At 42.9% G+C, this 12,755-nt stretch overlaps 1 protein-coding gene across 1 annotated transcript in view; it reads right to left on the bottom strand.

Moving 5' to 3' along the window:
- MIOX (myo-inositol oxygenase) overlaps window positions 1-11,017 on the bottom strand; it is a 197,777-nt gene extending 186,760 nt beyond the window's left edge. Inside the window, exon 1 of the mRNA XM_044087313.1 lies at window positions 10,991-11,017. Coding sequence (XP_043943248.1) covers window positions 10,991-11,017 — 27 coding nt within the window. The remainder of the gene's footprint in view (window positions 1-10,990) is intronic.
- Between the last annotated feature and the right edge of the window lie 1,738 nt (window positions 11,018-12,755).

Genomic DNA, 12,755 nt, shown 5'->3' on the forward strand with positions numbered 1-12,755 from the left:
AGTGTTGACAAACTCACTCAACAAGGCATCAATCCCTACATAACTTGCTGGACTCTCAGCTGGCTCACAAATAGTATCCAAGAAGTCAGGATTGATGAGATCACCTCCACCAAAAGACATGTCACCAGCTGAGTACCTCAGGTCCCAGTGCTAAGCCCACTCCTTTTTGGCATCTATTTCTCAGAGGTCAAGGCTAATGTCAAGGGCCTCTGGCTCACCAAACTTGCAGATGACTGAAAAATGGGCCCTATCATAGATTCTCCACATGACACTAGCATCCTGCAAGAAGGTCTACCACAAACAAATGACTGATGCCAAAGCCATGTGTTAAAATTCAGTGCCAGGAAGTACATTATAGTGCCTTTTGAGAAAAATCCACCCATGTTAATTACTCCATTGATAAGACACCCCTAAGATCTGACCCAGTAGTTATGGATCTGGGAACATATGTAGACAGTAATCTAGACTTTGACCAACATGTAGCCAAGGTAATAAGAAAATCTTTCTATGTCACCCAGCTTATAAGTAAGGCTATGGCATCCAGGTCCAGGGAAGTTATAGAACCACTTTACTCAGCCCTTATCAGACCCATCATTGAGCACAATACCTCCTTCAGTGTGTACCTGTTCAGGTATATGCGGCAGTTGGAATGCCCACTGAGGTTCCTCACCAAGAGAATCCAGGTTACTGATGCATCCTATACAGATCACCTGGAAGCCCTGTTTCTATACTCAGTCTCCTACAGGTTAATGAGAGGAGATCTATGCCTGGCATGTAAGGCATCTTCAGATCCAGCCCTGATGGACCTTTTGCACATCCACAAAAAGAATAGCACCAGAAACACTAGATCCAAGGATTTAAACTTTGCTTGTAATATAAATAAAACATACTGGTGAGGCAGACATGTGTCTGAAAGGATATACGCACTCTGGAATAGGCTCCCCATCCATTTGATGCAGAGTCTATCTCTGACCCAATTCAAATGTAATCTTGACTGTTGGATTGGAAATTGAAAATTCACCTCTGATATGGCACCCATGTCTCTTACACAGAAACTGACAGTAAATATTCCCTAACTAACATATCCCCCCACTAAACCTTTAGCTACCTCCTAACTGACATACCCTCCCAAAAAGACGCCCATGTTACATGGGGACACAATTAGGTTGGGTTGCGCAGCTAAGCTTATAAATGCCCTGGTGGTCATTAGCCTAGGATATACCTATGAACCTATGATAAAGAGAGAAATGTTTTATGAGGAAGAGAAAATTGTTTGTCATATAATACACCTACTGTTATTTTACATCTTTATTTTTTCAGACCTAAATGAGCAAAGAAGAGGGTGGGTTTGTGGGTCATTCTATAGATCATTGTTACCATTAATTTTGGATCAATGAACTTCAAATCAGAAGAAGTTGAATTTACTACTTTTAGACTGGAAGACTAGAACATTATGGAAGAAAATGGTGATTATGAAAGTAGCTTCCAGAAGAACTCAATGCAAGTAGGGAAAAATGTGCATATAGAATATTAAAGCTTTTTTATTTCTTGCTAGGATTGGAGACTTTGGTTGAGTCTTTTAAAATGCAGTTAGAAAGAGAATGTGGCTATTAGAGAAGCATGTTTTGTGAAAGATTTTGTATGTAGGCTAAGCCCATTTGGCATAATGCCTAAGGTCTTCACCTTCCATGCATAATGTACAAAGTTTGATCCTGACCTCTGGTCAATGCCTGTATGGAGTTTGGATGTTCTCCCTGGGTCTCTGTGGAGTTCCTCCCACCTCTTAAAAACATGAGGAGTGTTTTAACTTCAAACTCCCTCAAGATTAGAGTTGTGAAGTTGTGGGCAGCAGCACAGATTCCAGATGGTGCCTGTAGGGGTAAGAGTTGTATAGACCAACTGATTTGGGCATCTACTGAGGTGCGCAGTATCCTCAAGATAGGAGAACACAGATCACAGACTGTGCACCATGTAGGGCTAGCCACAGGATAGGAGAACAGAGATAACAGACTGCATGCTATGTCAGAGTTAGCCAGCCGACGTTGTAAAAATTGGCTGTAGGTGATATGGTCAAGTCGACTAATGTTGCCAAATAGGCATGGGTATTTGCTGGTGATAAGTGGGTTGAGGATCTATGCCAGGGTCCATGCTAATAGTGGGAGGGGTATATGTATCCCTATTGGCCAGTGTGTGCCCACCATAAAGTCCAACAGCCCTGGGTCAATAAACTACTGGCCATCTTGTGTCCAATTGTCCAGCTTGGATTACCTGAGATAGCTCTGTTGAGGGAAAGTTGGATGTAAAAAACAATCAACCTGCCAAACATGAAGTAAACACTACACTCAATGTAGCTTCACTGACGGGAAGCAACTTGGAAGTGGATGACATGATGGTAAGAAGAAGGCTGGAAATTATTTATATTCAGGATCCAAGATGGAAGGGCAACACAGCAAAGCCACTTGTCTTGGGATCCAGATCCTACTACTCAGGAGGAGGACTGACTAGAAATGGTGGGTAAACTGTGGTGAGGGAGTGGCTTCAAAAGACACTGAGAGATGTCATCAGAATTAGTGACAGACTCATGGCAATCCCACACTAGTCTAATGATAGGGGACACTATTTATAATCTCAGCCTATACCCAACAGCAGCGTTGTAATATTGAAGAAAAAGGTACACGCAGACAGCAGTTGCAGGACCTTCTTGATCAAGCAGGACAACATGAATTGGTGTTGATTATAGGTGACCTGAATGCACAAATTGGGAGACACAGAACAGGAATAAAGAACAAGAGGTTATTATAGACTCCAGTCCAGCAAATGGCTTGATGGTGACCAATAAAGGGTTCAGGATGAGAGATGGTCACAAGATGACAGACAAGAGTGGCCAACATGCAACTCAGGTAGATTTCTTCATACTAAGGAAAGGACACTGTGGTAGAATCAGTGATTGCAAAGTCATTCCCAGTGAAACAGTTGGCCCACAGCATAAACCTTTGGTTGCTACAATCACCTGCATGTAGTGGTCAGAAAAGGCTGTAAGATCAACAGACACTAGGCTGAAAACCTGGCAGTTGACTGGAGAGAAAGCACAAGAGTTCAAGGAATTTCTCTAGGACCTCAGGAAGAAGAGGAAATGGGCAGAGTTGAAGAATGGCAGTGCCTCAAAACATCATGTATGAGGAATGCAGAACAGATATGTGACCAAGCCAGTGTGGAAATAAGGTACATAAGGAAAATGAGGTGTAGAATACAGAAGTACAAGAAATCAAAAGAAATATGAAGTGCAGGAAAAAGTGGGAGATAGAAAAGACAGACCAGCCAAAGATGAAATACTGGTTGGCTAACAAAGATGCTAAGAGAGGAGTTGCAGTAGCAAAGATCAAGGCATCAGAGGCACTATACTAGCTTCTGAAAAGTGACTCAGTAAATGGCACAAAGAAACTATATCAGGATTTAAGGGAAAGACAGAAAGAAGATAGACACACACCCTTAATAATGGATGCTAGTAACGACCAGCTCACCAGCTCACAGGAAATTAAAGGCAGATGGAAGGAGTACTTACAGCAATATTCTGAATGATGAACCCTCCCCCCCAGAAGCTATACTGTCTCAGACACAGCCTATAATGAAAGAAGAGGAGGAGCCCACCATAGAAGAAGTAAGAACAGAACCAAGGAATATGAAGTCAGGGAAAGCTGCACACTCAGATGAGGTCGCAGCAAATATGGTCTGGATGTTGGGTGAGATAGGGAAGAAATGGCTCCTGAGGGTAGTCTTATATGGAAAAAAGTGTATCCCAGACTGGAAAATAAGCATAACAGTGCCAGTGTACAAGAACAAAGGGGACATCCACAATTGTGGACAGTACAGAGATATCAAACTCCTGTCACATTGCATGAAAATTCTGGAGAGGGTGACTGGTAAATGAATGTACAGAGTAGTAGAACATAAGATGGGAGGTGAGCAGTTTGTATTCAGATCAGGATGCAGCACAACTGACCTGATGTTTGCAGTGAGAGATATAGTTGAGAAGAAGCCAGATATGAGGAAAGAGTGCAACTGGGCATTCCTAGACTTGGAAAAAGCATATGACAAGGTTACAAGAAAGCAGATTTGGACAGTCTTGTGACAGTTTGAAGTCCCAGAAACATTGGTAGAATTAGTGCAGGCTACATACAAGAACCCAATGACTCAAGTATGAACAGTGTTCGATTACACAGAGGGGTTCCCAGTGGGAGTGGGTGTGCATCAGGGTTCAGCTTTGAGCTCACTGCTGTTTATACAGATGATGGACTGCATCAGCAAACAGGTTGGAAGGGACAGATCAACAAAATTGCTGTATGCAGATGATGTGGCATTACAGGTAGACTCTGGGTAAGAATTTCAGCAAAGAATAGGAGAATGGAATGCAAAACTGATGGCACATGGAATGAAATTGACTACGATAAGACAGTTGTAATAGCAGCAAATGGAAATCATAGGCTGAAAATTGAGACATTAGGGAGCAGCTTCAAGTACCTGGGACAGGCAGTGGAGTAGAAGGGAAGTCTGAATGAAGAGGTCAAAGCTAGAATCAGAGGGGCTGCAGACAACTGGCAGTGGGTATCAGGGGTAGTGTATGACAGAAGAATGCCACAGAAGCTGAAAAGTAAAGTTGTACAAAACAGTGGTGCAAACAGTACTACTGTATGGTACAGAAACCTAGGCAGTAAAGGCAGAGCAGTTGAGGAAGCTAGAGGCATTGCAGATGTAGTGCCTGCGATCCATGGTAGGATGGAAATTGTGACAGACGAAGAAATGAAGACATCAGAGCAGAAGCCAAAGTAGCTCCAATTACAGAGAAGGTCAATGAGAACAAATTGTGGTGGTTTGTGCATATGTGCATAAAAGGAGAAGACAGTCTGGGGAATAAGATTTGGGACAGACAGAAAGAAGACAAGAGGAAATAAGGACATCCATCAAAGAGATGGATGGACTGTGTAAGAGAAGACCAGCAACAGTTAGGCACGACTGTCGAAGAAGGCAAGAGTGTGGCTTTGAACTGGGAGTGATGGTGACAGTTGACACAACAGCCAGACCCCATGTAGAAGATAGGAAAAGGGGACTGTAGATGATGATGATGATGATGATTATGATAATTACAGCGAAGTGGGTTGAGGGCCTGGTGTACTTAAGTCTATCCCAGGGACCCATGGTAACTGTGGGAAGGGTTTATGTGCCACTACTGGCCAGTGTGTGCCTGCCATAAATCCCAGCAACCCTGGGTCAATAAGGTACTGGCCAGCCAATGTCCAGTTGCTCAACTTGGATTATCTGGGATAGGTCTGCTGAGTGAAAGCTAGGCATAAACCTAATCAACCTGGCCAAATATGAACTAAGAATTGCTGCACTCAGTATAGGTTCATTGACAGAACGCAGCTTGGAAGTAGATAACATGATGGTAAAGAGGAGGCTGGACATCCTATGTATCCAGGAGACAAGATGGAAGGGTGGTGCAGCTAGGCTCATTGTCTTGGGATCCAGAGTCTAATAGTCAGGAGGAGGACAGACTAGAAATGGTGTGGGAAGGGTGGTGAGGGAGAGGCTTCAGAAAGCAATGAGGAATTATATCAGAATTAGTGACAGACTCATGGCAATCAAAATTAATTTTAAGGATAGAGCAGTATGATGTCAGCATATGCCCCCACAGCAGAACTGTGATAGTAATGAAAAGAGTGCATTTAAACAGCAATTGCAGGACCTACTAGATCAAGCAGGACAACTTGAATTGGTGTTGATAATGGGGGACCTGAATGCCCATATTGAGACAGATAGAACATTATATGAGGACTGCCTTAGTCCTTAAGGGTTTGGCAACAGGAATAAAGAAGGAGAGGCCATCTAGACTTCTGCCTGGTAAATGGCTTGATGGTGGCTAATACACTACATGGTTCAGCAAAAGAGACAGCCACAGAATCACATGCAAGAGTGGCCAACATGCAACTCAGGTAGTCTTCCTCCTAGTAAAGAAATGGCACTGGGGTAGAATCAGTGATTGCAAAGTCATCAGCAGAGAAACAGTCTGCCCACAGCATAAAACACTGGTTGCCACAATCAGCTACAAGCAGTGGTCAGAGAAGGCTCTAAGGTTAACAGAGACTAGGCTGAAGATCTGGAAATTGACTGGAGAGAAAGGACAAGAGTTCAAGGTATTATTCAGGGCTCTTGCACCTCAGGAAGAAGAAAAAAAGTAAGTGGAGTTAAAGAATGTTAGTGCCTCAAAAAACACAATGTGTGAGGACTATAGTAAAGATATGTTGCCGAACCAGGTATGGAAGCAAGGTATATAAGAAATGCTGGTGGTGGTATGCAGAAGTCCAGGAAGTCATCAAAAGAAAGAAGGAGTGCAAGACAATAATGGGAACTAGAAAAAGTGGAACAGGCTAAGATGAAATTCTGGTTGGTTAACAAAGAGGGTAAGAGAGGAGTTACAATAGCAAAGAACAAAGCATCAGAGGCACTCTACCAGCATCTGAAAAGTGACTCAGTAGATGGCATAAAGAAACGCTATCAAGTTGCAAGGCAAAGACAGAAAGATAAAGTAGATAGTCAGACACTCTTCATAAGGGATGCAAGCAACTACATTCTTATCAGCCCACAGGAGATTCAAAAGCAGATGGAAGGAGTGTTTTCTAGCAGCTTCTGAATGAAGAAAACCCCCCAGAAGCTGTGTATTATATATGACTGGAGAATACGCATATTAGTGTCAGTGTACAAGAACAAAGGGAACGCCCAAAACTATGAGCATTGCAGAGGTTTCAAACTCCTGTCAAACTGCATGAAAGTTCTGGAGAGGATGGCTGATGAATATGCAGAGGAGTAGAAATTAAAATGGGAGATGAGCAGTTTGGATTCTGATCAGGATGCAACACAGATGATCTTACATTTATAATGAGACAGATTCTTGAGAAGAAGCTAGAGATTAAGAAAGAGTCCAATTGGATTTTCCTAGACTTGGAGAAAGCATATGACAAGATTTCAAGAAAGGTGATTTGGGCAGTCCTGCAGTGGTTTGAAGTCCCAGAAACATTGGTAGAATTAGTGCAGGCTATGTACAAGGACCCACTGACTCAAGTATGAACAGTGTTTGGTCTCACAGATGGGGTTTCCACTGGGAGTAGGTGTGCATCAGAGTTCATTTTTGAGTCCACTGCTGTTCATATTGGTGATGGACTACATTAGCAAACAGATCAGAGGGGGCAGATCAACAAAGTTGCTGTATGTAGATGATGTGGAATTAGAGGCAGACCCTGAGCAAGAACTTCAGCAATGGATAGGAGAATGGAATGCAAAACTGAAAGCACATGTAATGAAACTGAGAACAGATAAGGCAATTGCAATGGCAGCAAATGAGGAAATCAGAAGAATCTAGAAATGAAATAGAAGGGAAAATAGTGGAACAGGTTAACGGCTTCAAGTATCTGGGAGGGGTGGTTGAAGAGAAGGTAAGTCAGAAAAAGGAGGTCAGAGCTAAAATCAGGGAGGCTCCTGCCAACTGGCACAGAGTGTCAGGGGTAATGAGTAATAGAAGAATGCCAAAGAAGCTGAAAAGTAAGGTGTACAAAACAGTGGTGCAACCAGTACTGCTGTATGGTACAGAAACCAGCACAGTAAAGGGTGAAGAGTTGAGGAAGTTAGAGGAGAAGAAGATGACGTGCCTCAGATAGGTGGTAGGATGCACACTGTGGGACAGATAAAGAATTTAGGACATTGGGGGAGAAGACAAAGTAGCTCCAACTGAAGAAGATAAAAGAAAACAGATTTCAGAGGTTTGGGCACGTGTAGAAAACCAAAGACAATCTAGTTTGAAAGACTTGTCACTGACAGGAAGAAGACAAGAGAAAACGAAGGCATCCAGCAAAGGGATGGATGGATGGATTTTTGAGGCATACCTGCAACAGTCAGGCATGACTATCGATGAAGGTAGGAGAGCATCATTGAATTATGAGAGATGGAAACAGTTGGTTGACATAACACCTCAACCTCTTGTAGGAAAAGGGGAAAAAGGGGGTTGATGATGATGATTTGTGTGGAGGCTTTGTTATCTGAAATTTCTATTAAAGAATTATCAAAGTATAAATCAGTATTAGAACGGGTGTGTTTTTATGGAGAAGTAAAATCCATGTTACATGTGTCTGCGGGATGTAGAAGGAGTAGGCAGTTTTGTAAAATTTATAATACTTGGGTTATTCAAGATATGCCTAAAGTGTTTTTTTTTTTTTGCAAGAAATGAGTTTGAATTTTATTATATTTTGTGGAGTAAAATGGTGTTGTATGTTCTGATACTGAAATGTTATTCTAAGGTTTTCTATGAGGTTTTGTTTTCTGGATAATATGGGATGATAGACATCATTCGGTGCTTTATAATAAAGCTTGGGATAAGTAGGGAATATGCAGGAATTTCTAAAGATTTTTGGAACAATTAGTCTTTGTAAAAATTGTAGAATGAGATATATGAAGATTTTATAACACTGTTCCAATTAATAAATTTAACAAAATAAAAGAAATACATTTCTTACTCTTTTCAAGAAGTACCATGAGATCTTATACATCTTGTACATCTCTCTAGTGACTTAGGCACATGAGATCTCAGTTTAATGTCTCAGCCACATGATGGCCCAATCAGGAGTGCAGCAATCTTTCCTGCTAATTTGCACTGATGTCTCACTATTGGTTCCAAGCACTTATAGGTTACTAGGTTCATAGGATGATACTAGGCTATTGGCCTGGAGGCCCTTATAAGCCTAGCCAAGAATTTTGCTCATGGCCGTCAAATTCAGCACCTGTTTCCCCTGTCCAGCAAGGACACAGGTGGGATCCCAGGAGTGTATTTTCTGTTTCCCATTCAGTCATCCAGGCTCCTCTTAAAAATGGATAGAGAGGTACTCTGCTTGACATGGAGAGGGAGTCTATTCCACAGACAGAGGAGTCTTTGGGGGCACAAATCTATCCCACCAACAAGTTCTATTAATGTCAGTGACCAGGTAAGGCCTTGCATGTGGGTTGTGTGAGTGGAGTTTGTCTTACAGGTATGCAGCAACTCCATCACGCCTGGGTCTGAAATGGCCTTGTATGCCAGACACAGGTCACCTCTGAGCAGTCTGTATGAGACTGAGTAGCCTATCTGTATAGGATAGGTATCTGAGACCCTGGATTTTCCTGGTCAGGAGCCTCTGTGGTCTCTCCAACTGCTGCATGTGCTTGGCAGGGTACATGCCAAAGGAGGCATTATACTCAATAATGGGTCTGATAAGGGAGGAGTACAGGGATGTTATGACCTCCTTGTTCTTGGATGAAATACCCTTATTTATGAGGTGGGCCATGTAGAAAGCCTTCCATACAATGTAGGCGATGTGGTGGTCAAAAGTCAGGTTGCTATCAACCTGGGTGCCCAAGTCCCTCATGACTGATTGCATGCTTAGTACGTTGTTATTAATGTGATAATTAGTGGGGATGACATTTTTCCCAAAGGGGATGATGCATTTCTTGGCATTCGGTTTGAGGCACCAGTCATTAGTTTGGGTAAGGCCCTCTTGGAGGATGTTCACATCACTAGGCAAAATTAAGACAGTGCCCAGCTTGCAGTCATCTGCAAACTTGGTCAGCCATAGACCACTAGTTTTGGCTTGCACCTCAGAAAAGTATATCCCAAACAGTAGAGGCCCCAAGACCGATCCTTGGGGTACACCGCTCATTACGGGTCTACTACTAGAGGTGGCTTCCCCTACTTCGACTGAGTGGGTTCTATCAGTGAGCCAGTTAGCTACCCATCTGGTAATATACAGGTTGATGCCTAGCTGGGAGAGTTTATCTATTATGCCTGAGTGGGGAATAGTGTCAAAGGCTTTGGCTAGGTCAAGGTAGGCAGTGTGCATCGTCTTCCCCTCATCCATGGCTTTGGTGACTGCTTTGAAGTTTAACTTGGTGAAAGAATAGGATCCAGTCTTCTGCTCTTCCAGCATCAGATGTGGGTTTGTTATTGGATGAGTCCTTGCACTGATGTTAGTGTTGTTGATCTGTATTACTTTGATTCAATGTTGTCTTTTTTCAATTGATTTAACATGTGGGTTGCCAGATGCGTCTGGATCCAACCTCGGTGCCTTAAACCAAAGCTTTGGATTCAAGAGCTCTGACCCCTCCCCTACACACAGTTCCCTTCTCCTGTCTGAATTACCTCAGATCTCGTGTGCCACCTGGCTAAACCAGATGTGTAGACTGAGAGCTCCACCAATATTTTTCCTCCCATTTAAGAATTTTGATACTAGTGTTAAGTTCTTAGTAGTTGTTAAGGTTAAATCAGTGTGATTTGCAAAATTTTTCTTCAATCTAGTATTAGGATAGATAGTTAGTTTAGTAAGCTTGTTGTATGCTACAGATAACTTGTAGTTAAGATTTATATACATCTTTATTGTTGTTTGATATTCTAATATAAACATGTTTTAAAATGTGCTCCACCTATGGACGTAAAATACCTCCTCAAGACCCATACTTCCAGTGTGTCTACTGTTTGGGGCCTTCCCACTTGCAGGATTCATGCTCCATTGTGCAGCATTTGACACCAGAGCCCAGCAGGGGAGAAAAGAAAAACTCATCTTAAAAGGTCTTCTTCCTCTGCAGACAAGGTTCATAATGTCTTAGTACCCAAAGGCATCCACCTCTTCCCCTTCCTCTGAGAAAAACTGAGACAAAGAAAGGGAAAGATCAAATGTAAAAGGGAGAGAGAAGGACAGAGACAAAGCAAGAGAAAAATCTAAAGAAAAGAGACCCAAAGATCATTCAGATAAATCTAAGAAAAGGTCTCCCGATCTGACAGGTATTGCGAGTCCAGTGCGTAAGGTTTCAAGACAGTTGGATCTTACTATTCCTAGAATCCAGACTCCATCCCCAAAGACTTCTTTTTCACCAGAACCCATCAGCCCCAAGATTCACTCACCAATATTGCAAAAATTACCTTCAATGCCTGCTTCACTAGCCTCATCCTTAAGATCTGGTCAATCTACTAGGAGCCTCACTGAGTCTGACATCAACCAAATAATGAGGAAGTTTTTGAGGACTCAGATTCAGATGGGATTCCTCCCAGCTCCATCCCCATGAAAAGGGCCAGGATCAGCCTCTTCCTTCCCAACTATTCAGCTTCTTATGCTATCTCCATTCTTGAAGCTGGTGTACGTATAATCCAATCTTCCTGCAGTACCAGCTTTGGAGTTGATAGCCCCAGAGATTTTGGCTTCGAAATCTTCCCTCACTTTCTTGACTCCAATGCACTCGGGTTGAGTGAAAACCTGAAGCCTGAGCATCAGTGTCAGAGCTCTAATGCTGGAGTCAGCCCCAAGGTTTTTGGAGTGGTCTCTTTCACCTGGGGCTTTGGCACTGGACAGCTTGGTTCCAAGGTCCTCCTCAGAGCCTTCGGCCTTTGGAATCATGAGGGCTAACAATTCTGCTAACCTAGATGGCTCTTCCTCAATTCCATTGGCTGAGCTGGCTTATGATGCTGTGTAGATGTCATTGGCTGGACCAAGATGGCTGGTACATGGTCAGAGTTTGGATTCATCCAGACTCCCTCTGAAGATGGCTCCTGCTTCCTCACATTCTGGTAGACAGGGACAGATGGATCCCTTAGGCTTTGAGACTACTTGGTGTTTGAGTCTCACATCTGATTGTGATGTGTCCCCATCAGGAGTCCCAAGGCACATTCCCTGGAAGAGGACTTGTAAGAGGAACTATATTGACTCCTTTTCTGAGTCTTTTGCCAAAGACACCAACTTAGATGAGTGAGAAGGTTTTCCAAGGTCCCTCCTCAAAGACATCTCCTTTGGAGACATCCTCAAATTGATGATATGGGTGTGTGTGTGTGTGGGGGGTCCACCTAAACTCCTTTTTCTTATGAATCAATGATCTTCGAAGAATTTGGGTCTGGCCCTTCAATGTCCTGGATGGCTCTTCCTCCCAATGCCTTAGTCAACCACATTACTTAGAAAGCCTGGAAGGAGCATGATCTGGCAAAGCCCATCCCAAAGAAACCAGAAAGAATTCTAGTTGCCCCCAAAGAAAGAAAACATTGAGCTAAGGGTTCCCCTCTAGCTTCCATGGTGGTAACAGCAGCCACAAAAAATAAACCGTCCTAAGAGAGTTCCTCTATTCACCCCCCTCAACAGAGAATCAAGAGCTTTAGACAGACTGGGGAAATAGACATATGCTTCAGCCACTTTTTTTCTTTGTGTGCTGAACTACATGGCTCACCCGACACATTTCCAGAGGGATTTGATCAAGGAACTTTCAAATTCCCTAGTGGGTAACTTACCATCAGATATCCAAAAAGCTGTGGATACCTAATTGTCTACTTAGTCATGATTGAATGCTGCCCTAAGACTGTTATCTAATGCAGCAGAAGGAGCATCCCAAGGAGCCAGCACAGGTATTACTATGTGACATAATGCCTGAATGTGCCCTGTACAATGGCTCCACTTTATTTGGACCAAAAGTCAAGGATATGCTTACCAAGAGTGAGCAGAAGGTAAGACCTTGTCTGACACTGGAATCCATTTTTTAACCTCTCACAGATCCTTCTCCAAAATCAAAGATGATGAAGAAAAATGTGTTTCAAAAAATCTCAAGACTTTCACTAGGACACACCTGTGGATAGGCCTCCCAAAGGGAGAGGTGGAGGTAATTCCATGGGACATCACCCATGAGGCAGAGGCAGCCCACAAAACCAA

Source organism: Protopterus annectens, chromosome 11.part0 (assembly GCF_019279795.1).
Source record: "Protopterus annectens isolate FY-2018-M chromosome 11.part0, PAN1.0, whole genome shotgun sequence".
Classification (NCBI taxonomy): domain Eukaryota; kingdom Metazoa; phylum Chordata; order Ceratodontiformes; family Protopteridae; genus Protopterus; species Protopterus annectens.